General features: G+C 43.7%; 2 protein-coding genes across 2 annotated transcripts in view; both read left to right on the top strand.

The window, feature by feature from the left end:
* LOC139269149 (uncharacterized oxidoreductase ZK1290.5) overlaps positions 1–21,050 on the top strand; it is a 125,670-nt gene extending 104,620 nt beyond the window's left edge. Inside the window, exon 7 of the mRNA XM_070888249.1 lies at positions 19,354–21,050. Within this exon, the coding sequence (XP_070744350.1) occupies positions 19,354–19,503 (150 nt within the window). The 3' untranslated portion in view covers positions 19,504–21,050. The remainder of the gene's footprint in view (positions 1–19,353) is intronic.
* s1pr1 (sphingosine-1-phosphate receptor 1) overlaps positions 19,660–25,745 on the top strand; it is a 50,278-nt gene continuing 44,192 nt past the window's right edge. The window contains exon 1 of the mRNA XM_070887241.1: positions 19,660–19,726. The gene's annotated coding sequence lies outside the window, so the exon portion shown is untranslated. The remainder of the gene's footprint in view (positions 19,727–25,745) is intronic.

The raw sequence follows: 25,745 nt of genomic DNA, 5'->3' as shown, positions 1-25,745 counted from the left end.
TTTGTCAGTCATGACACTAAAATGATTTTGAGGCAAAGTTTTGTATAAACCACCTCATACATCCACAAAAGATCAGTAGAATTCTATTGGGTCAAGTTTCGGCCTGAGTTGCTCCAACTGGTTTAGAATGGAATATCTTAGAAATTGCAATTCTCAGCATTTAGTTTGCTCCAGTTCTAGTCAGTTAGAACAGTTTCATTTTGGAACAGATTTTTTTTTTCAAAAGGGGGCATGTTTTGAAAGTTTGGGCAGTGAAAACTTACTCCAAACTAACTTAGAATGGAGTAAGTCTAGATTTTTGTACGCTCAGAAAAACCTTGCCTACACTTTAGAAATCAGGCATAGGTTACAGATCAGGCGTAGGGAACGAGGGGTGAGGGGGGGGAAGGGAAGTAATTACATTTTACAAGCATTCAACAGTCTCACTTATACAAATAAAGAGCCATCCTGAATAAAAAATTATAAACAAAGCAAATACAAAATATTGAATATTCCTACCTGTGTGTAGCAGCAGCATTCGAGCTGCGGTGCTTCAGGCAGGCCTTCCATGTAGGAGACAGGGGTGGCATCAGTGACTTGACGGCAGCCCAACAACAACGGCAGCAAGCAGCCTTCGAGCTGCGAGGGAGGCTGAGGCCATTCGGCCACAGGATAAGGGCGGCGGCAGTGGCTGACGGCGGCCGAAGACATAGCAAGCAGCCTTCGAGCTGCGAAGGAGGCTGAGGCCATTCGGCCAGGGACAGGGAGAGCCAGCCAGATAGCCGGTTTGAAACTTAAATTTGTAATTGCAGTATGGGTGCTGCATTGTCAACACCACGGATTATGCAATGGTTCGCCAGCAATTCACTGCATAGGAGAGAATTGATTAGAGCTCACTGCACCAGGAAAGTCATAGTCTGTAGGTTGAAGGGCAGGAGACCTTACCCATGTTTGCAATATCGAGCCAGGCGCTCGTGCCTGGACATGAGCGAGGCTGATTGTGTCAAAAGGCTGCGTTTCCGCAGAGAAGTTGTCGTTGAGATCTGTGATATGCTGAAAGCAGATTTGCAGCCCAGAAGCAGAAGGCCAACTGTTGAAGTGAAGGTAACAGCTGCACTTGCCTTCTATGCCTCGGGATCGTTTCAGGCTACAACTGGAGATGTGTGCGCCAACTCTCAACGTGCAATACATGCCTGCGTTTACCAGGGCAAGGCTGCACTGTATGCGCGGAGGAATGACTTCATCAAGTTCCCAATGACCGCACAAGCGATCCATGAGAGGGCTGTGGGCTTTTTCAGGATTGCTGGCTTCCCAAAGGTACAGGGCTGTATTGATTGTACCCACATCGCCTTGCGAGCACCTGTGGAGAATTCCGAGCCGTGCAGGAATAGAAAAGTTTTCCACTCCATCAATGTGCAGCTCGTATGTGACGACAAGCAGCGCATCATGTCAGTCGATGCAAGATACCCTGGCAGCACCCATGATGCGTTCATCCGCGACAGCGTTATATCTGACATGTTTGAGCAGCAGCCAGAAGAGCAGAGCTGGCTACTGGGAGACAAAGAGTACGGCCTGAACACCTGGCTCATGATGCCCCTACACGTGACACGGACAGAAGCTGACCGTGAGTACAACATGGCGCACATTGCGACGCGCAGCATCTTTGAGAGGACCATTGGCGCATTGAAACAGCGTTTCTGATGCCTGGACCATTCCGGAGGCCACTTGCAATACTCTTCTCAGATTGTTGGTCAATTCACTGTTGTGTGCTGTATGCTTCATAACTTAGTCATCATGAGGCAGCAGGAGCTGGTAGTGGAACCAGAAGAACCACATGAGGGGCCAGTGCCTGATGATAGTAATTTGGAAGAGCAGGATGTGGATGATAACGACGATCAGGAAAGCATGCAAGTGCCTGATGCCGGAGCACGAGGTCGGAGGAGGGCCGTCCATTGTGCTCCTTTAACGATTGCTCGAGCCTTGCGCCAGCAGCTCATCCGTGAATGCTTCAATTACTGATGCCTGAGGGCTCAGTGACAACTGTTGCGCATGGACATGTTTATTTTTTGGAGTTGTTCCTACATTGTGTTGTGTTAATGGAACATGATTCAGTTTTAATGAAAAAATATTTTATTGAATAGTTAACGTCACTGTAATAAAATATTTGTTGTATCAAACTTTACTTTTATTACTCTTGAAGATCATTTAAAAACTTTAAGGTCACTTATAAATTTGTAAAGTTACAGAACAATTTCAATGTGAAAAATCTTAACACTCTTAAGATCACTTAAACTTCAGGATCACTTTTGGGTACAAAATTAAATAAGTTACAAAACGTGAGAGCATTTACACTATAAGATCACATAAAAACCCTAAGATCACTTATAAGTTGTAAAATTACAAAACTTACAAATCAATTTCAATTAGAAAAATGCTACGACAGCTACATCAAAAATAAGAACAAAAGCAGCAAAGAAAGGCTGCAACCATGTCTCATCCACATCTCAGTGAATGTTCACTTCCTCATGGGGGTGTCATTTGATTGGCGGGGCTGTGTGCCCTTATTGCAGCAGCTATCTCCATGAGGGCCTGTGCTGTCACTTGCATGCCCTCCCTGACGGCCTGTGCCGTCGATTGCACTCCCTCGGACATTCCCTCCCTAAGTTCCAGTGTCATTACTGCTATTTCTCCCGTCAGGAACGTCACCTCTTCACCCACTGCACTGATGCTACCGATGAGTGATCGGGTAAGCTCATTGGTCTCCATACCCAATGCCACAACCTGAGCCGCATCTGTTGCACGCTGCATCTCAGGAGAGCGTGTCTCCAATCTCCTTCTCCTCTGCCTGGGTCTGCCTCGCGATACCACTGCACTGGGAGGCCCGGGCAGGGACGGTGGGACGCTCGGTGTTCCAAACGGCAGTACTCGAGTGCAAGCCGTGGGCTGGGATGGTGGGTGAAAGGATGTAAACTGCTCCATTATATCACCAGCACCACTGGGACCCGCAATATCGGAATCAAAACCCTGGAAGGTGGAACCAGAACCTATGCGAGTGGGAAGCGTAGGCTCGGACGGTGGGGCACTCGCTGTAAACTGCTGCATTACACCAGCAGCACCACTGGGACCCGCAACATCGGAATCAAAACCATGGAAGGTGGAACCAGAATCCTATGCAAGGGGTTGAAACTCTGATGCCCCTTAATGGGGGCTCATAAACATTAATTTGGAAGCTCTCCCCTGTAGACATTTCAGTCATCGCCGCCATCATCCAGTCTGGATCGTCCGCATCTGGTTGTACTGGTTCTTGTTCTGTATCTTCAGGATCCTCAGGGTTGGCAGCATCATCGTCATCATGTTCTGCAAAATACATCAGAACAGTCAAATGTTTAACAGCAAGGGAGGGGGCCGGATGGGTGGCACGAGTACTCTCACGCAGAGCAGGCCAGGCAGCAGGTTGATTTGAAGGGCCACGATGCATTTTCACGACTTAGCCTCTTCTTCGTGTGCGGGCACAGCTTGTGCTGTACTGATTGCCTTTCTCCATGTACGACTCATCACAGCAGCTACCCTCTGATCCAAGGGTGTCAGTGGATGCAGATTGGGGGTGCCTCCTCCTGATCGAGTTGCTTCCCTTTTGTTGTGGGCCAATTTCTTCTGCAAAGAGTAAAATATAACGTTTTACAGAGTGTGTCTTTCTGCAGGGTGGGACATACAGATAGTCACGTTACAATTACGATTACATTAAAAAATGAAAATATTACTTACACTACCTACTTGACCAAGATCATGCCATTTCTTTTTACACTGGCTTCTAGATCTCATGGTATGCACCACTGCGCAGTAATCTTCTGCAACTTGGTTCCAACGCGCACACGCAGGGCTACCGGCACGACGTTCCCTCATTTGACTTAGCCCCGCCCCCTCCACTTGCAGAATCGACGCACCTCTGTGGCTCCGCCCCCCACTGCTGTCTGCGCGCGCGCCGAGCTCCCAGGGACCAGCAAGGAGCCCGAGAATTACGAGGTAGATTTTTGTCGCGCTTTTAGGCGCGAAAAACGGGCGTCCTTATCGGGGCTGCGCCATTCTAGGCGCGGCCCGAAACTTGACCCCTATATGAAAATTGTTTTGCTGAATTATTGTTTGTAATAAAAAAATAAACTGGTATTTCCACATAGTTTTATCCCACCGAGTTGCTAACTTTAAGAAGTAATGCGAGTCTACTAATTTCACTATACCATGCACCTCATAGGTCTTCCATTTTACCCTTACGGAGGATGATGTTGTGGTTCTAAATGAAATGCATGATGGCCGGCATGTGTCCTGGGATCCTACAAATATCGAATGATGTATGTCAACATTTTATTTACACGGTTTCTTTATACATTAGTATAAATATCAGGTGCATTCTTGAAATGTGGGTTAAACTTTCTTTGGTTTAATTTTATACGGGTTGATCTTGTGAAAATGCATTGGGCAACTTTCTGCAATATAATATCAGGAAGCTACAGAGCAGAATCATCAAATGCAAATGTCGTTATCAGTCCTCATAAAGGAGGACAACTTTTGTCTTTTTGTGTGAAGGTGGCATGTTTAAATAGGATTTAGCTAGTTACTTTATAATCTCTGCATGTAATATATACTGTGGATAATACCAGGTATTTAAAATTGCATGGGCTATCTGTTGCAGTGTGCTGGGCTAATGATTGAGACTAATATTGTTAATCTCAGGCCTGGCATTTCTGATTAGTAAATATTAAGTTAATTTTGCAAGCAAAGAATTGGAGTCTCTAAATAATGTACTCACTGTATGAAAACGGAGTCAAGAAATAAAAGTAGAAGAACATTTCAAAAAGTAAAACAAATGAAAGAGTATAATAACTATTGGGAGAATTATGGAGACCAAGAAATCAAAACAGAATGAGAAAATGTAAAAAATATATAGAAAGGGCACTCAAGACCAATGACCAGGATGATAATTCCCACAGAATATGTAGCTGATCTTGCCAATGCAAGTGGGCTCGTATCAGGCAGAAGGCAAGTCATCCTGCACCCTTTGTGGGCAGCTACTAGAGACCAGTTACACTATAGCACTGGTTGAGACTTGGGAGTATGGCGCTGATGTAGGATGTTGGCAAGGAATCCAAAGAGGCTTTGACAATAACTTAAAATAAGATTATGCATCTTCTCAGTTGATAGAATTAGTATTGAACTCAACCATACAGGCCCTAAGATGCCAGATTCAATTCATTCATCTGTGCTCAGTTAGCTGATCTCCATTAGGCTGGAAGCAGGGATACAATAGTTGAGCTCTCAAAACATTTTAAAAGTCAAATTTAGTAATTAATAAAGTAATGTTGAAACATTTTTCTCAACCTTCTCCCTGACTTGCCCACTAGCAATACAGAGCAGTCTGGATACTATCCTATCACCTCCTTTCCTCCTTGTACATAAGTGTCTGACCTCTGTTTGGTCCTTCTCGACTGTGGCCCAGGTCAGATCAGGGACTCAATGGTGCAGGTATCATGAGCACTGACCCATTTCTTTCATTTTCTGCAACTGGTTGATGCCAGAGAAAATAAACTATAGTTAGGAGGAGACACTTGAGATACGGAGACTATTTCCACTGAAGCAGAGAAGGTTAAGAACAGATTTAACAGAGCTTGTTTAAATTATCAAGCGTTTTGAAAGGCTGAATAGGGAAAGACTCTAGTTAGCGAGTGAGTGACAAGGAAGTCATAAATTTAAAAAGGTCACTAAGATTGAGGAAAGAGGTTAGGAGACATTTCTTTACACAAAGGACTGCTTTACTGCAGGGACCATTGTGTGTTAAGGAAAAGTGAGTAAATATTTAAAGCAACAACAACAATTACTTGTATTTATATAGCACCTTTTAATATAGTGTAACATCCCAAGGCGCTTCACAGGAGTATTATCAGATAAAAATTTGACACCGAGCCGCATAAGTAGAAATTAGCGCAGGGCTTGGTCAAAGAGGGTATGTTTTAGGTGCGTCTTGAAGGAGGAAAGCGAGGTAGAGAGGCAGAGAGGTTTAGGCAGGGAGTTCCAGAGCTTGGGGCTTAAGCAACAGAAGGCACGGCCACCAGTGGTTGAGTGATTATAATCAGGGATGCTCAAGATGACAGAATTCATCTTGCAGATATATCGGGGGGGGGTTAGTTGTGGGGCTGGAGGAGATTACAGAGATATGGAGGACCGAGGCCATGGAGTGATTTGAAAATAAGGATGAGAATTTTGAAATCGAGGCATTGCTTAACCAGAAGCCAGTGTAGGTCAGCGAGCACAGGGGTAACGGGTGAGCGGGACTTGAAGCGAGTTAGGACACGGGCAGCCGAGTATTGGATAACCTCTAGTTTACATAGTCTAGAATGTGGGAGACCAGCCAGCAGTGCATTGGAATAGTCAAGTCTAGAGGTAACAAAAGCATGGATGAGGGCTTCAGCAGCGGATGAGCTGAGGCAAGGGTTGAGACGGGCAATGTTACGGAGGTGGAAACAGGCGGTCTTAGTTATGCTGCGGATATGTGGTTGAAAGCTAATTTCAGGGTCAAATATGGCACTAAGGTTGCAAACAGTGTGGTTCATCCTCAGACAAAAGTTGGGGAGAGGGATAGAGTCAGTGGTGAGTTTATGGCGGGGACCAAAAATAATGGCTTCGGTCTTCCCAATATTGCAGAAAATTTCTGCTCATTTGGAACTGGGGAAGATACAGGGCTATGGGGAAAGACCAGGCCAGTAGGTTTAGTTTTGAGTTGCTCTAACAAAGAGCCAGCACAAACAAAGTGGCTCGCATGACTTTCTGTAATGTAGGCCTCTATGGTTCTTTAACATGAAGTTGTACTGGACTAGGAACACATGTAGATTAGTTTGATGAAGGAGCATTCTGTTTCAGATTGCCAAATGGAAGACAATTTCTCACCCTTCAGAAATATCTGAGTTTCATGTTAAAATACAAGGTCAAAATAAAATTCAGGGCAGTGGTGTAACATGTTGGAGCATCAATGATGTGGAGTGATGCAAGGCGGATTCAATTTCCTACCTCTCCCCCTGACTAGGCTGAATTCCTGACCTCGTATTTGCTACTGGGCAGATGCTGAATGGAGGCAAGGCACCTCCCCAAAGGGAGAGCAAGAAAATCGAATGGAAGCTCATTGATGGACAATTGCAATTTTCCAAGTAGCCAGCTGAAGATCAGCAATGCCATGTGCCCATTCAGCAGCAGAAAGTGCATGTCCCAGCAAGAAATGTACTGGAAGAAAAAGAGGGTAACCGAGGGATCTTTAAACAGATCAGGTCCATTATTTTTCTCAATAACGTCAGCTTTGCTATCTGATGTTCTGGAACTTCTCAGAAAATCCCAATTTTACAAATTCATTTCATTACAACCTTTTCCTTGTCTGATATTTTAGGAATTCCTTGGGAATTTTCACTTGGAATTATCATATTTCTTCAGTCAGTTTTCCCACTGATCTTTGAAAAATGATTTGGCTTCTGCTGATTCATCACTTAATTAAATAGCAGGTGGCAGAAAAAGATTACAGCTGAGTGAGACTGAAAGCACAGTAATATATTTCAAACAGTCAAACGGACTACACCAGCAACACCCTGAAATCTCTGAAAATATTGCAGTTTGCAGATTTTCTTTTAACTTTGAATATTACTTCAGAGAATGGTCTTGAAATTCCGGCCTTCCCGGGTCCGTACGAAGTTTGTACGGACCTGGGAAGACATCAGAAAAGCCGGTTTTCGGCGCGCAATGCGCATGCGCTGAAAACCGGCTTTTTCGATCTGTCAAGTTTCTGGCTTGACAGATCCTCCGCAGATCGGGAGCGAGGATATTTGTAAGAGCAAATTACCGATATTTACGCATGCAAATGTCCGCAAAAATCTTGCGCCTGAAAAAGCAGGCGCATAGCCTACTTTTACAGGCGCAAGTGTTTTTAAAAACATATAAAAATAAAGTAATGAATATATATTTTATCATTTAAAAACCCTCCCGACAACGGTAAGTTTATTTTAAAAACTTTTTAAAAAATCGGGAAAATATTATTTTTTTAAGACATTAATAACTTTAATTTAAATGAATGTAGTGTATATTTTCTATTTTTTATTAGTGTTTTGGGTGTTAGGGGCTGTGTTTTGGTGTTTCGGGCTGTTTCTCAATCAATGTAATAGGAGTTTAGGGCATTTCAGAACTCCTATTACTATGATACTTTACCTGATTGGCTACCCAGAGCCATGTGACACCATAGAAACATAGAAAATAGGTGCAGGAGTAGGCCATTCGGCCCTTCGAGCCGGCACCACCATTCAATATGATCATGGCTGATCATGCACTTCAGTACCCCATTCCTGCTTTGTCTGCATACCCCTTGATCCTTTTAGCCACAAGGGCCACATCTAACTCCCTTTTGAATACATCTAACGAACTGACCTCAACAACTTTCTGTGGTAGAGAATTCCACATGCTCACAACTCTCTGAGTGAAGAAGTTTCTCCTCATCACGGTCCTAAATGGCTTACCCCTTATTCTTAGACTATGACCCCTGGTTCTGGACTTTCCCAACATCGGGAACATTCTTCCTGCATCTAACCTGTCCAATCCCATCAGAATTTTATATGTTTCTATGAGATCCCCTTTCATTCTTCTAAATTCCATTGAATATAAGCCTAATCGATCTCGTCTTCATATGCGAGTCCTGTCATCCCGGGAATCAGTCTGGTGAACCTTCACTGAATTCCCTCAATAGCAAGAATGTCCTTCCTCAGATTAGGAGACCAAAACTGTACACAATATTCAAAGTGTGCCCTCACCAAGGCCCTGTACAACTGTAGTAAGACCTCCCTGCTCCTATACTGAAATCCTCTCGCTATGAAGGTCAACATGCCATTTGCCTTCTTCACCGCCTGCTGTACCTGTATGTCAACTTTCAATGACTAATGTACCATGACACCCAGGTCTTGTTGCACCTCCCCTTTTACTAATCTGTCACCATTCAGATAATAATCTGCCTTCCTGTTTTTACCATCAAAGTGGATAACCTCACATTTATCCACATTATTCCGCATCTGCCATGTGTATTTGCCCGCTCACCTAATCTGTCCAAGTCACCCTACAGCCTCTTAGCATCCTCCTCACATCTCACACTGCCACACAGCATAGTGTCATCTGCAAACTTGGAGATATTACATTCAATTCCTTTGTCTAAATTATTAATGCATATTGTAAATAGCTGGGGTCCTAGCACCGAGCCTTGCGGTACACCACTAGTCACTGCCTGCCATTCTGAAAAGGACTCGTTTATTCCTACTCTTTGCTTCCTGTCTGCCAACCAGTTCTCTATCCACGTCAGTACATTAACCCCAATACTATGTGCTTTAATTTTGCACACAAATCTCTTGTGTGGGACCTTGTCAAAAGCCTTTTGAAAGTCCAAATACACCACATCCACTGGTTCTTCCTTGTTCACTATACTAGTTACATCCTCAAGAAATTTTAGAAGATCTGTCAAGCATGATTTCCCTTTCATTAATCCATGCTGACTTGGACCAATCCTGTCACTGCTTTCCAAATGCGCTGCTATTACATCTTTAATAATTGATTCCAACATTTTCCCCACCACCGATGTCAGGTTGACCGGTCTATAATTCCCTGTTTTCTCTCTCCTTCCTTTTTTAAAAAGTGGGGTTACATTAGCTACCCTCCAGTCCATTGGAACTGATCCAGAGTCTATAGAATGTTGGAAAATGACCACCAATGCATCCACTATTTCTAGGGTCACTTCCTTAAGTACTCTGGGATGCAGACTATCAGGCCCTGGGGATTTATCGGCCTTCAATCCCATCAATTTTCCTAACACAATTTGCTGACTAATAAGGATTTCCTTTAGTTCCTCCTTCTTGCTAGATCCTCAGTCCCCTAGTATTTCCAGAAGGTTATTTGTGTCTTTCTTAGTGAAATGGCACACCAACTGTAGGCCTGCGCATGTCCCAACACGCACGCGCTGCGACTAACCCTAACCCTAACACTAACAGCTCAGGGCACAGCATCGGAAAGTCGACAGCAGCTTAAGGTAGGTACATATTTTTTCTCTAAATTGGCCATGGGAAGGCCAAAATGGAATTTCAGGGCCATTAAATATTAGAAGCTGCTGTTAGTTTTTAAGTGAGATCTTTTACAAGTGTTGTATAGCTCTCTAGATATATAGGATCTCTGAGGTGAACTTCACGTTCATGCCACTGCTATTTTAATATTAAATGTTATGTTTTATGCATGCACCCATACAGGCTCTGTAGTTTATGAAATGATACAATGAACTCCGTACTGTGAGCCAGTGACTAGGTATAACCTGGTCAGTCTTTAATGGCTTCCAGAAGTCAAGATACAAAGGTGAAGTTCAGGTTATGTACCGGGCCCAGCACAAGTGTACCTGTGACCCTAGGACCTCTGACGGTGGTGCCCCCTGTTGGTGGACAGACCTTATGTACATACATAAGATAGAGAACTGGTTGGCAGACAGGAAGCAAAGAGTGGGAATAAACGGGTCCTTTTTAGAATGGCAGACAGTGAATAGTGGGGTGCCGCAGGGTTCAGTGCTGGGACCCCAGCTATTTACAATATACATTAATGATTTAGAGGAAGGAATTGAATGTAATATCTCCAAGTTTGCAGATGTCATTAAGCTGGGTGGCAGTGCGAGCTGCGAGGAGGATGCTAAGAGGCTGCAGGGGGACTTGGACAGGTTAGATGAATGGGCAAATGCATGGCAGATGCAGTATAATGTGGATAAATGTGAGGTTATCCACTTTGGTGGTAAAAACAGGAAGGCAGATTATTATCTAAATGGTGACAGATTAATAAAAGGGGAGTACAAAGAGACCTGGGTGTCATGGTACATCAGTCATTGTAGGTAGGCATGCAGATACAGCAGGCAGTAAAGAAAGCAAATGGCATGCTGACCTTCATAACGAGGGGATTTGAGTATAGGAGCAGGGAGGTCTTAATACAGTTGTACAGCGCCTTGGTAAGACCACACCTTGAGTATTGTGTGCAGTTTTGGTCTCCTAATCTGAGGAAGGACGTGCTTGCTATTGAGGGAGTGCAGCGAAGATTCACCAGACTGATTCCTGGGATGGCAGGACTGACATATGAGAAAAGACTGGATCGGCTAGGCTTATATTCACTGGAATTTAGAAGAATGAGAGGGGATCTCATAGAAACTTATAAAATTCTGACAGGACTGGACAGGTTAGATGCAGGTAGAATGTTCCCGATGTTGGGGAAGTCCAGAACCAGGGATCACAGTCTAAAGATAAGGGGTAAGCCATATAGGACCGAGATGAGGAGAAACCTTTTCATCCAGAGAGTTGTGAACCTGTGGAATTCTCTGCCACAGAAAGTTGTTGAGTTCAGTTCGTTGGACATATTCAAAAGGGAGTTAGATGTGGCCCTTACAGCTAAATGGATCAAAGGGTATGGAGAGAAGGCAGGGGTGCAATACTGAGGTTGCATGATCAGCCATGATCATATTGAATGGCGGTGCAGTCTCAAAGGGCTGAATGGCCTGCTCCTGCACCTATTTTCTATGTTTCTATTACAGGCTCCTTCCTTTCTTAGTAATCTGTGGTTAATAACTTTACAATTCGATATAAATTGGTAGTGACATTTTATTCTCTTTAATGTACCTTTGTTGGCATAACGGTGGAAAAATAGAAATATGTGCATAAACCACACCCTTAAAGATAAAACTTTTATTTCAGTTGTCTCACGTCTCGATTCACTGCTTATTCTATTGTGTAGTACAAAATATATAGTTACTCAGATGACTAGTGGTATCCTGTATCATGACCAAGACAATAGTGAAAGAAGCCACACCCAGAGTTGTAACAAAAGAAAACACAAGCCGCCAAAACAATTGCAGCAGAGTCAGGCAACTTCCCCCAAAAACAATGGTTATTATAATGCAGGGAGAAGAAAATGTGATGTATTGCACACCATATGCTGATGGTCAGTGGTCTGTTTTACGTCAGTGCAGATAGTCAGAGTACAGCAGCACAGTGTCAGCCCCATTGTTCTCTGCTAGAGTATTAGGATGTGCATCCATTCTTCATGACACCACATAGGTGGAATCCTAATCTCAGCCAAGCCGTCACGGGAGATGATGTCTGGGAGCAAGATATAATCTCACAGAGTCATAGGAACATAAGTAGGCCACTTAGCCCCTCAAGCCTGTTCTGTCATTCAGTGAGATCATGGCTGATCTGTGACCTAACTCCATATACCCGCCTTTGCCCCATATCCCTTAATACCTTTGGTTAACAAAAATATTAGCACTCTCATTTAAAATCAATTATTGATCTAGCATCAATTGCTGTTTGCAGAAGAGAGTTCCAAACTTCTACCACCCTTTGGGCCCAAGTTTCCACACGTGCCTAGAACGGCGCAGTCCCGACCTGGACGCCCGTTTTTCGCGGCACAAAGTGCGGCTAAAAAAATCCTCAGTATTCTCCACCTACCTGCAGGTCCTCTGGCCCTCGGCGCAGCCAGCACGAGCTGTGGGGGGGCGGAGCCAGGTCCCTGCGCTGAAAACAGTGCTGGGACCTCTGCACATGCGCACTACAGTGGGCACGCAAGTGCAGTAGCTCCAGGCGCCGAACTGTGTGGGAGGGGCCAGAAGCACGCAGCCCCTAGCCCTGGCTGAATGGCCTCACTGGGGCTGCGTGAATAAGGCTCCTCCCATGGCCAGCTCCTGCTTCCCCGCCCCCCCGACCAGACCCAACACCCGCTTCCCCCCTGCCTCCGGACCAGACCTGACACCCGCTCCCCGCCCACCCCCTGCCTCCGGACCAGACCCGACACCCGCCCTTCCCCCCCGACTGACCCGACCCGCGCTCCTGTTCCCGCTCCCCGCCTCCCCGACTGGACCCGACCCACGTTTCTGTTCTCGCTCCGCCCCCCCTCGACTGGACCCGACCCGCGCTCCTGTTCCCGCTCCCCGCCCCCCCGACTGGACCCGACCCGCGCTCCCGCCCCCCGCTCCCAGACTGGATCCGACCTGACCTCCCCCCTCCCCCCCTCTCTCTCTACCTCTCCCCCCCCCCCCCTCTCCCCCCCCCCCCCCCCGACCCGAACCGAACCTCCCCAACCCAACGCCACCTACCTGTAAATCTGGTGCTGGGGACGGGCCCTGCCCGAGGTCTCGGGCCGGCCCGTTCAGCCTTCGGTCCCGAAAGGCCTGCCTGAAGCACTTTCACACAGGTAGGAAGATGGTTTATTTAATCTTTTCTTTGCTTATAAATGTTTATTCAGGTTGGATTTATTTGTATAATATTTGTAGAAGTATAAATAAGGATTTATTGTAGAATTTAATGACTTCCCTTCCCCCCACCACCCCCCCCCCCCCCACCTCGTTCTGGACGCCTAATTTGTAACCTGCGCCTGATTTTTTAATGTGTAGAACAGGTTTTTTCAGTTCTACAAAAATCTTCACTTGCTCCATTCTACTTTAGTTTGGAGTACGTTTTCACTGTGGAAACTTTCAAATCAGGCGTCAGTGGCCGGACACGCCCCCTTTTGAAGAAAAAATTCTGTTCCAAAGTAGAACTGTTCTACCTGACTAGAACTGCAGAAAAAAAAATGTTGAGAATTGCGATTTCTAAAATAGTCCGTTCTCCACCAGTTGCTTCTAAAAATCAGGCACAAATCATGTGGAAACTTGGGCCCATTGTGTGTAGAAGTGTTTCCTAATTTTACTCCTGAAAGATCTGGCTCTAATTTTTAGACAATATCCCCTAGTCCTGGACTCCCCAACCAGCGGAAATAGTTTCTCTCGATCTACCCTATCTGTTCCCCTTAATATCTTGAAAACTTCGATCAAATCACCACATTTTCTAGGAACATATTCAGACCAGCTCCAGTGATGGGCTGAGAGCAGATTGTGTCACTGTCCTCTGAGCTGTGATGGTTTGTGGCATTGGGAGAGAAGAAAGTGGAAGGGAAAAAGTTTGGGTTTTTTTTAAGTACAAATAAGAGGGAGACCTACTTTGAAAAATATGTGTACTTCCCATTATGAGATAGAACAGGGATATAACTTTGTTTGCTGAAATGTAAATAATGTCTTACCAGCAGAATTAAGGTCCCTGTCAGGTCTTTTGTATTTTTGTACCAAAATATATTGCAAAGAAATACCACATTCCATTGGGGCCACATATGGAGTTTCAGGTTAGCATCAGTAGAGTTTAAGAAAAGAGCAGTTCATGCACATGCCAGTTAAGAGATTGAAGACATTCTGCCTTTGGTATCTTGTGGTCCTGGAGAGTTCCTGTGTTTCTTTATACGGAGTAACTATTTGTACTAAGTCTCCCTTCTGGGTGCAGAAGCGAGATAGGACAAATATCACCGACTCCAACCCCCCCAGCAATTCCCACTAACCCTATTCTGCGAATGCGTCCCACACCACGTTGCCTCTGATCCATCGAGGCCTGAGCAGCCGAACGCATCCGCTGAGCCTCCAAACCCCCCGCAGCGCCGAGCCCCAAGTGGGCCCCAAGCCACCCGCAGTGCCGCAAGCGTCTGCTTGGGGGAGGGGGGGGGAGAGACAGCGGGGAGAGCGAGAAGCGGGGAAAAAGCTGGGGGGGAGCGGGGGGAAGCAGGGCAATGGGGAGAGAGAGAGAGTTTGGGGCACAAAAAGAGAGAGAGCGAGAGCCTGGGGGGGGCGAGAGAGACAGAGAGGCGGGGCGGGGGCGGGGCAGAGAGAGAGCCTGTGGGGGGGGGGGAGAGAGCAAGATTGGGGAGGGGGGGGGAAGTGGGAGAGAGCCTGGGGGGAGGGCAAGAGAGAGAGAGCTTGGGGAGAGAGCCTGGGGGCGGGGGGAGGAGAGAGCGAGAGCTTGGGGGTGAAGAGAGAGAGCTGCAGTGGGGGTGGGGGGAGAGAGAACCTGGGGTGGGGGGGGGGGAGAAAGAGAAAGAGCTTGGCGGGGGGGCGGAGTGAGAGAGAAAAGGCCGGGGTGGGTGGGGAAGAGAGCCTGGGGGGAGGGAGAGAGAAAGTTTGGGAGTGGGGGGGTAGAGAAAGAGAGCTTGGGGGGGGGGGTAGGGAGAGAGAGCTTGCGGGGAGAGAGAGCCTGGGGGAGGGAAGAGAGAGAGAGCCTGGGAGGGAGGGGCTAGAGAGAGCTGGGGGGTGGGGGGAGAGAGACATGGTTGGCGGGGTGGGGATCGGAAGAGAGAGAGGGAACTCTGAGAAGACTGATCACATTCTTGCAACCCCCTGGTGCATGCAAGCTCGGTGCGTGTGTTACAAGAAACATCATTGGGGTAGATGAAATCCAGAAGTCACGACACTGTCACTATTCATTTCATACCCAATAAGCCTGTAACATTCACCACACAATGCCCCATCTATTGGCAGGGGTGGGGGGTAAGATCTTGGGCTTGGGTAAGGAACTTCGGCTGTGGGAGGCAGCACATGTACTAGGGTAAGGGTCTTCAGCTGGCAGAGGGATGCACTTGCGCTGGGGTAAGGGACTTTGGCTGGAACTTGGTGGCTTTTGGGGAGATCTATCCTCTGTGGCTTCTGAAGTCAAAATGGATCGAATTACAAATTGGAAAGTCACTCAATACTTGTGCTGTGGTTCCAGAGGAACTTCAGGGTGTGGCTTATCCTCCAAGGGGACCAATCAGCAATAAGTCATGTGAAAATGGAGAGCCAATCAGAGAAACGGCTGCCTTTCAGGTAGTACAAATAGACGCAGCCTTCTTTATACTTCTTGTTGAACTACAACACCAAAAAAAATAGAGCATCACTTGAATTGTAACAGACAGAAAAGTCACACTTGGTGTATTGTTCTCAAAATATTAGAGCTATATCTACGACTTCCAAGTAAGCCAAAAAAGTAGCACCATACATTTAAGTTAGTGAACAGCAAATTTAAAATGGATAGGATTAAGAAGAATTGATTTTCTCAAAAATATAATCAATGTTTGGAATAATTGATTTTTATTTTATATTTTGTCAGGATATGGGTGATGTTGGCAAAGCCGCATTTTTTTGCCCATCCCTAGTTGGCCTGAGAAAATATAATTTAATTTAACACATGCACATCTCCTGTGATGATAACATAATAGAGACAAAATCGTTAAGAATATCAAAATGCAGCTAAATGCTAAGGTGGAAGAATTAATGTATTAGAGGGATGAGCTTCAATAGACTGAATGGTGTTTTTGCATCCTTGACTGTCTCTTCACACTGTGCTGTTCATCTTCTGCTGTGCTTGAGCTTTTCCCCCTCCAGTGAACCAATAGTAACCTCGAGATGTTTAAAAAATGATGAGGGCTTTCAGTCGAGTAGATAATGAGAAACTATTTCCCTTCTGGAAGGTTCGGTAACATACTGATTTAATGAGGAGATGAGGAGAATTTATTTTTACGCAGTGAGTTGTGATTTGGAATGCACTGCTTGAAAGGGTGGTAGAAGCAGATTCAGTAGTAACTTTGAAAAAGGAATTGGATAAATACTTCAAAAGGAAACATTTGCAGGGCTATGGGGAAAATGCAGAGAAGTGGGAATAATTGGATAGTTCTTTCAAAGGGCCGCACAATCACAATGGGCCGAATGAATCATAGAATGGTTACAGCACAGAAAGAGGATATACGTTCCGTCAAGCCCCTGCCGGCTCTCTGCAAGAGCACTTCAGCTAGTCCCTATCCCCGTAACCCTGCAATTTTTTTTCTTTCAGGTACTTATCCAATTCCCTTTTGAAAGCCACGATTGAATCTGCCTCCACCATCCTTTCAGGCAGCGCATTCCAGATCATAACAACTCGCTGCATTAAATTTTTTTCCCTCGTGCTGCCTTTGGGGTTCTTCTGCCAATCTCCTTAAATCTGTGTCATCTGGTTCTCGACCTTTCCGCCAATGGGAGCAGTTTCTCTCTATCTCTCCATCTACCTTCTGTGCTGTATGATTGTAAACTTCTAAAAAAAAACCTTGGAGTCAACAGATCAGGTAGCTCCGGGCAGCGGACAACACCGTGACACTCTTCATCAGGTATTCTGATGAAAATTCTCAACCTGAAATATTGACCTGCCATTTTAAATTTCAGGAAGATATATTTGATGTGTTTTCACATAAATTTAAGTTTCAAACTTAGCTTAAACACTGCTCAGGGGATAAATTCAACCCATTTTGAAAACATTTTATTAATTTCCCTTAGCCAGACACAACGTGCATCTTACACATAATACCAGTCCCTTTTCATGTATTTATTTCAAATTAGACATGCCATCAGTTTACATTACATTCACTTATGTACTCCACTTTATAAACAGAGTAAAGCAGGAACAGTAAACTCTATAACAGATACTGTTTCATTTATTTTGAACCATCATCAACACGTTAGTCTTGTGTATAAAGTAGTCAAAATTAACTGAACCAAAGGATTTCACCATCAGCTAATCTTTAAAAATGTCTGCAGAATCCATCATCCATATACAGGTTGTAGAGTTCAACATTTAAAACTGCAGTAAAGAAGGTATTGTAAAACTACGGTGAAGAAGTTACCATCATCCCTTTCACAAAACAGTCTACTTACTAATGTCATGACTCGCCATATAAATTCATTAACCAGAGATCTCTGGTCTCCTAGTCTGTGGATACTCCATGGGCACTACTCTTGCAAAGCATAAATGTAAACTACGATAGTTATGTTTACTGATCCTGTTTTGCCTAAGAAAATTGAGACCACTGGTTAATGACGTGTCACAAAGTTGATCTGAAGTTAACAAGTAAGACTGGCTAGAAAAGGGGTACTGTAGCTCCACAAAATATATTGATGATTGCTCAAACAACTATGCACTAATATATTTTAAACAATTAAATGAAGGATTTCACCATCAGCTAATCTTTAAAAATGTCTGCAGAATCCATCATCCATATACAGGTTGTAGAGTTCAACATTTAAAACTGCAGTAAAGAAGGTATTGTAAAACTACGGTGAAGAAGTTACCATGATCCCTTTCACAAAACAGTCTACTTATTCACTTGTATTCACTGGAGTTCAGAAGAATGAGAGGGGACCTCATAGAAACATTTAAAATTCTGATGGGGTTAGACAGGTTAGATGCAGGAAGAATGTTCCCAATGTTGGGGAAGTCCAGAACCAGAGGTCACAGTCTAAGGATAAGGGGTAAGCCATTTAGGACCGAGATGCGGAGGAACTTCTTCACCCAGAGAGTGGTGAACCTGTGGAATTCTCTACCACAGAAAGTTGTTGAGGCCAATTCACTAAATATATTCAAAAAGGAGTTAGATGAGGTCCTTACTACTAGGGGGATCAAGGGGTATGGCGAGAAAGCAGGAATGGGGTACTGAAGTTGAATGTTCAGCCATGAACTCATTGAATGGCGGTGCAGGCTAGAAGGGCCGAATGGCCTACTCCTGCACCTATTTTCTATGTTTCTATGTATCTTGGCAACTGAAACTTCTAAGCACATGGTTCCCAACCTTAAGGTTAAGGGTTTCTCCCCTGCAATTTTCCTCCTTATCTCCTACAATTCTAAAGACATAACCCAAGTGACTGTTCTTGATGTGTAAATCTAGACTGAGACAGCAGGTCTAGGTACAGCTGGGGTTGCAACTTAGACATCCTGTCTGCACATCAGATTCCACAAATACCACATTCGCTAGTGATTTATTGAATTGTCCAATTTTTCTCAATCAGGCTAATTCAATTTTAGATATTATTAGTCCCATTCTTCCTGATCTAGGTTGAATTGCCAGATCTGATCACAGTTAACATCCTGTGTGCCTTTACACTTGGTCTGAACTCTTTCTTCCACCAATAATTTTTATGGAGCCAAAGATTCCTCATGTAGACAATACTTGCACCCAAGTGACACTGGCAAAATATGATTGGCTGAAGAGTCACATTGCAGAATCAAATTAACCATTCCAACCAATCTTTATGGAATAGTCTTGAGGGAGACATCCACAGGAAATGGTATCCAGAGGATAACATGTGGAGAAAATAATCTTCAAAGGGTGACATGCATGGAAGGTCTTTGACAAGAGTCCAGGCCTATGTGAAGTGAAATGCTTTTCATTTTTTTTAATGCTCTGATTTTGTAGGTCTACGAAAATCAAAATGCATTATAATTGTTGAGCTATAATTTCATGAGCTATAAAGTTAATTGTCTTTCATGGGTTATATTAGAAACCTGACACCTGCAATGATCTTGGCTAAATTATAACGGTTGCCTTTGTTATAATAATTGCCACCAACACACACAATGCTATTCTGTAAATCTCCAAGATTGGGACTGTATTTTTGTGATGCGCTTGGTCACATGGCTGTGATTTATTTTACAGGTCTTTGATTTTTCTCTCAGCAAAGAAGATATGATATTTCTAAACTCAATGAAGAATAACAAAAAGCTGATTACACTGAATTACCCTTTATGGAAGGAACAGGAATCCCAATCAGAACCAAGTATTGCCAGGAAGGTTGCCTCCCAGTAAAATGAACATGTCCATGGAATGCTTTTGAGACACTGTTTTTATCTGTGGCTATAATGTGTTCTATGAAAAAATTATATTTTGACACATTTATTGAGGATTTCTGTTTTCTGTTACAATTTAATGCGCCAGTTGATTAGATTTATCTTTTCAGCTAAAGGAGTACACCAGGAAGGTCTCACGAGTCGAGTTACTGCCCTCGCCCTAATATCAAGCATTTTCTACGGTAAAACTTGAAGCTTACATTAATCTACATCTTTTATTTTACTTTTACTTTTTAGCACTGGGAATTGAAGACTCTTCCATTTCAGGCACACAATATCAATGGGGGATTGTTTTATACTTTCCACTTCATTTCATCTTATTTTCAGTTACTGATGCAAGTAAAGACCCATGCTCCCATATGCAGGTGCAAGCGGAGGATAATAGCTGCATTTATCCCCATATATGGAATGGCCATTGAGAAATTAAAAGTGAAATAAGAGATGCAGATCATTTTAATCTTGTGTTTAACCTGAGACTCTGAGACATTCAGATTCACAAAAATGATTTTCTGTGCATTTTCCATTTTTTTATTTTGCTAGTTTAGAAAATCTTCCTGTCCTGCTTCCCCCAGTTTTACTGCTTGTTTGAATGACTGGCATTCTAGGAGCTGAACTATGCAGCAGGACATGGAATGTTTAGATGTACCAAAAGCAAGTTTGTTATTATTTTTATTTTTCATAGAAACTTCTGGATTTTGGCTCTGAGACTAGCCTGAGAGTAACTCCTGATAATTATTTATTGTAACCAAGCAAATCACATCAAAAACCAGAGTGCCTGTAACAAAATGTTGTAATCCTGGATGAATTACATGAATTGTAAGTGTTTATATGTAATTAATACATTTATATATTTAATCAAATTGTTGCATCTGTTCTCAAATGGGTTATATTAAATATATAATAATGGACCCTGGGTATGATGATAAAGCCATTGAGGGATTCAGACAGCCTCCCTTTCCAAAATCCAAAACTTAATGTGGAATAGAATAGGGCTGGGAGCTTAGTTTGAATTCTGATGCTTTCTCTTGCTACTGGAAATAAATGGAAAAAAACTGAATTCTATTTTTAAAAAACAGACTTTTCACAGCCTTGCCGCTGGAATCCCACTCTCGGAACATCTGGGGAAGGCAGTGCCAACCAAGCACCTACCGACAGAAAAAGAGCATCAGTCAAATAATGCTAATTGGCAAACAGCCAGTTAACAGAGTTACTGGCACAGGGCCCTGAAATTGGTGTCCTGCTGATCATCGGATGCTCAAATGCTGCTTCCCACAATCTCTTTGCACTCTGCTAATCATCATTTTCATTTTGGGTTTGAATTTTAGAAATTTTTCGACAGCCAATTCAAAAATTGACTGTCCAGTCCAATGCTAGATTCATGTGACATCAAAATACAACAGCAAAGTATTGTTCTGAATGACATCTGAATCCTGCACTGACAAATAGCCTCAAAAGCACTCCAGGATATATGTTATTCTTATAATAAATAACGTGATGTTCTATTTCTTTCTTAGCTAGCAGTCTCTTCTATGACAGAATCCGCACACTGTGCCAGATCATGATAGATTGCGGGGCCAATGCCCACACAACCTTTACACTGCAATCGCACTCTCAGTTGGGGCATCTGGGGGAGGAGATAGGGCAGTGCCAAACACCTACCCACAGAAAAAGAGCAAGTCAGATAATGCTAATCGGCAGACAGTTGGCCGTTACTGGCACACGCCCCTGAAATTGATGTCCTACTGACCAACGGATGCTCAAATCCTGCTTAGCATAATCTCTTTGCAGACTCTGGTAATCACCATTTTTACATAGCACTGGAATAAATTACATAAAGCTTTGTGAATAAGGGATAAAAACAAGTACGAAAAAACTGCAGCTACACAGCAGGTCAGGCAGCATCTGAATAGAAAGATGGGTTCATATTTTGGGTAGAATTATTCATCAGAGTTCCTATAAGCTACTATTTTTCCTTAATCTTTGGCCTGTAAATGAATGGACTGTATTTGAAACTGTGGTAAATGTAAATGTGTTAGAAAGTAAAGAGATACTGAGTGTGTAATACTCAGTTTCAAAACCTGAAACTGAAGAATCCGCAACTAGCGGTTTGAAAATGAGCTCCACTCTGCCAGGTGTGTCCGGATGTTGGTCATTCTTTATGCTCCATGTATCTGTGCTCACTTAAAGCCACATTCCACACAAACAATTTTGTATTTCAGGAATCACTACGATAATTGTAAGTGGGTGAGCATTGGAAAATTTACTCTTTCTAGTGCCAGGATCCAATGCTTGGTGTAGGAAATAAAAATGTGTTGATAGAGTAGAGATGCTTTTCTGAGTTTCAGGTTAAGGTGCAATGTTGGGCATAGCAGAAGGAGCTTTACTCTGCTTCTAACCTATGCTATACCTGACCTGAGGTGCTTGATAAGGCACTGTAATGGGAGCTTAACTTCATATCAAACCAATGCTGTAACTGACATGCAAATGTTTCATGGGACAAGAAGAAGAGACAGGTAGCATGGTGGAGGGGTTTAGGGAGAGTTTCCAGACGGTTAAAAATTAGAGAGGGAGGAGGGGAATACAAATAAAGTTTGACAATCGCTGTGTCTTTCTTCCAACACTTGCCTAAATTGCTATTTTTAGCCCTTGATAGAACACGTGCACAAATGATATCTTTGCTATTACCTCCGTGATTCTAAGTTCAAAACAAATTGCACAAGTTCAAGAGACAGAACAAAGGGAATATTTTTTAAATGGATCCAAATCCAAATTTCAATAAATTCTCACTTGTTTTATTCAAAATATCAATGTACCCTCCATCCATCACCCTTTACTTGGGCCCATTAATCATATCATACAAGGGAAATAATTCCCTAAAGAATGTTGCAAGAGTGCCCATAATGAGGAATCCAGCAGGACCCGTCAGTATCCCGTACATTATCTACTGGTTTCCCTGTCCAGTCTGGGTAATCTCATCCATCCAGGATTGACCTTTCAAATTCTTGACTAGCTTCCTGAATTCCATTTTACATAAACTACAACTTGTCCAAAATTCTGTCATTGGCATCCTATCCCTCACTAAGTCCCACTTCTCTATCACCCCATCTTCACCAACCCCAATTGATTCCCCATCCCACAATTGATTGAATTGAAAATCCTTGTTTTTCACCCCCTTTGCAACCTCCTCTAGTCCTTTGTGCCAATGTGTACTCTCCGCAATTCTGACTCTGGCCTCCTTTGTATTCCCCTCCCTCTCTAATTTTTAACCATCTGGAATCTCTCCCTAAACCCCTCCACTTGTTACCTGTCTCTTCAAAGGGCAGCTGAAAATCTATCTCATGCTCTGGCTTTTCCTTTACTTTTCCTCCACCATTGCTTGCTGTTCATTTGTACCTCTGATAGGCACTTTGGGACATTTTGCTGTGTTAAAGGTGCTATATAAATACATGTTCTTGTTTGTTATGTAGTTGCACAGTCAGCGCTGTATGCTTTGTGTAATGTAGCTGGCACACTTCCCCATACTATGTAGATGCATTCCATCAACGAGAAGGAAAAAATACTTGCCCACCAATCAGATCTCTTTCAGACTCTCTGGGAGATGATCACTAAAGAGCATATCACCTCCATCAGGATATTTTCTTCAGTATCCAAGTATCTCGAGAGTTTTCCAAAGTTGCATCGTTATGAATAGTGGTTCTGGGTTCAGTGATGAGGAACCTTCCCTGGCAGGGTGATCGGATATAATTTTCTCCCATTTCTTTAAGCTGTGGCATTTTTTTCTCACCGCTCTGGAAGGCTTTCATTCCTTCTAATCTGTTATTGGCATTACATAGCCCATTGTCCCTCCAAGATGCAAATGTTATAATGATTGCCCTCTATCAAGTATGTATTTCAATATGTAGTTGTTTTCCTTCAGATCTTCTTCCATTTCTTTCCCTTATCTCCTGAAGATACTAATTCATATTGGGGTACAGTTCACAGGGACTCTGATATGTCATTGTTCTTCATTTCACAGCCTAGACATAGTGTTGCCAAGCTATTCAATTGTGGAGGGCATTACCGCCGAGCCTGATCTCATTCTCACTTGATGTGCACCTATTCACATTTTACTCAGAGACCACTGAATAGTGATCTAGAGCTAGAAGCCATGTCTGAGTTTTCCTCTTCCTGAACCCAGAGCTACTGAGGCCAATTGTAGCTGCAATCAGCTAACTCTGTGCACACCAGAAACAGAATCCAGGGCTGCACTGAACCGTATAACTTAGATTTTATGATTAGGATCACACCAGCAGTAAGATAAACTGGTTACCTCCTAATGTAAAATAATTCAAATTAATAATCTAGGTGTATGCCTCAGTATTATACCAGTATGCATCCATTAAATCTTCAGGTTAAAATAGTCACTTTTTACATCAGAAAATTGTCATTGTGTCACTATGTCCCTTCAGCTGCAATCCATCTCAAACATCATTCAAACACATTGATTCAATTATAAAACCAAACTTTGAAGGAAAGGATTTTAAAGGGGGAAACCCTACAATGAATTATGACACACCCATGTTAATTGTAGAAAGTTAAGCTCCATTAATATAAATATATGTAGAAATGCAAGGCATGAATTCTGTTATCCTCCCACATAATACATTGAAGCAATTTGTGTGGCACTAATTTAAGCGTGAAACATTTTTGCATTCTGTAATTGATATGGAAACTGAGAAACTGTAGTTACCAGTCCCTCCAGAACTTCCTCTTTCAGGTACTAATAGGTGACGTGTTGCTCAATAACATGTTCACAAAAAGCTGGCACAGCATGTGCAATTGTTAAAATTGTCAAGTGGCTTCTCATCGTTACAGTTCAGTAAATTTGAGATTTATTGGAAGAAAATCTCTGATACCAGTGGCAATTCTGGTGCCTTACCTGCAGCTGACTGAAGACTTGCCTGAAGGGTACATTTAACCCAGTTTAATGTTCGCCTAAGAAGAACAGGGTAGGAATTAGAGGTACTAAACTTACTGGTGGTGAAATGAGCACCAGTCATATATTTTGTTAATTTGTGTTGATATGCAGCACAATGATTATCCCCAAAATATTAGGGCTGAATTATGGCACTATTGTGAAGAAGCGCAGGGCCCTAGACAATATTTATCACTCAATCAACATCACTAAAAAAATAGATTATTTGGTCATTATCACATTGCTGTTTGTGGGAGCTTGCTGCGCGCAAATTGGCTGCCGTGTTTCCTACATTACAACAGTTTTTGTGTACACTTGGAGTCCGAACTCCAAACCCATCGTTGACACCTTCACTGAAGTATACGAGAGTCTGGGCCTTACATTAAACAGCAGTAAGACAAAGATTCTCTACCAATGTGTCCCCCGCCACATAGTACTGCTCCCTGATTATCAAGATCCATGATGAGACCTTGGACATTGTGGACCACTTCCCATACCTTGGGAGCCTACTATCAGCAAGGTCAGACATCGATGACAAAGTCCAACATCGCCTTCAGTGTGCCAGTGCAGCCTTTGGCCACCTAAGGAAAAGAGTGTTCTAAGATCAGGATCTCAAACCCGGCACTAAACTCATGGTCTACAGAGCAGTAGTGATACCCGCCCTCCGATATGCTTCAGAGACATGGACTATGTATGTACATGGAGCCTCCTATCAACAAGAGCAGACATTGACGACGTGATCCAACACCGCCTCCAGTGCGCCATTGCAGCCTTCGGCCGCCTGAGGAAAAGAGTGTTTGAAGACCAGGCCCTCAAAACTGTCACCAAGCTCATGATCTACAGGGCTGTAGTAATACCCGCCCTCCTGAGACGTGGACCGTGTAGACACCTCAAGTCGCTGGAGAAATACCACCAGCGATGTCTCCGCAAGATCCTATAAATCCCCTGGGAGGATAGACGCACAAACATTAGCATCCTTGTCCAGGCCAACATCCCCAGCATTGAACCACTGACCACACTTGATCAGCTCCGCTGGGCAGGCCACATAGTCCACATGCCAGACACGAGACTCCCCAAGCAAGCACTCTACTCGGAACTCGTCCATGGCAAACGAGCCAAAGGCGGGCAGAGGAAACGTTACAAGGATACCATCAAAGCCTCCCTGATAAAGTGCGACATTGCCACTGACACCTGGGAGTCCCTGACCAAAGACCGCCCTAAGTGGAGAAAGTGCATCCAGCAGGGGG

The sequence above is a fragment of the Pristiophorus japonicus genome, chromosome 8 (assembly GCF_044704955.1).
Source record: "Pristiophorus japonicus isolate sPriJap1 chromosome 8, sPriJap1.hap1, whole genome shotgun sequence".
NCBI lineage: Eukaryota > Metazoa > Chordata > Chondrichthyes > Pristiophoridae > Pristiophorus > Pristiophorus japonicus.
This window is presented reverse-complemented; position numbering and strand designations above follow the sequence as displayed.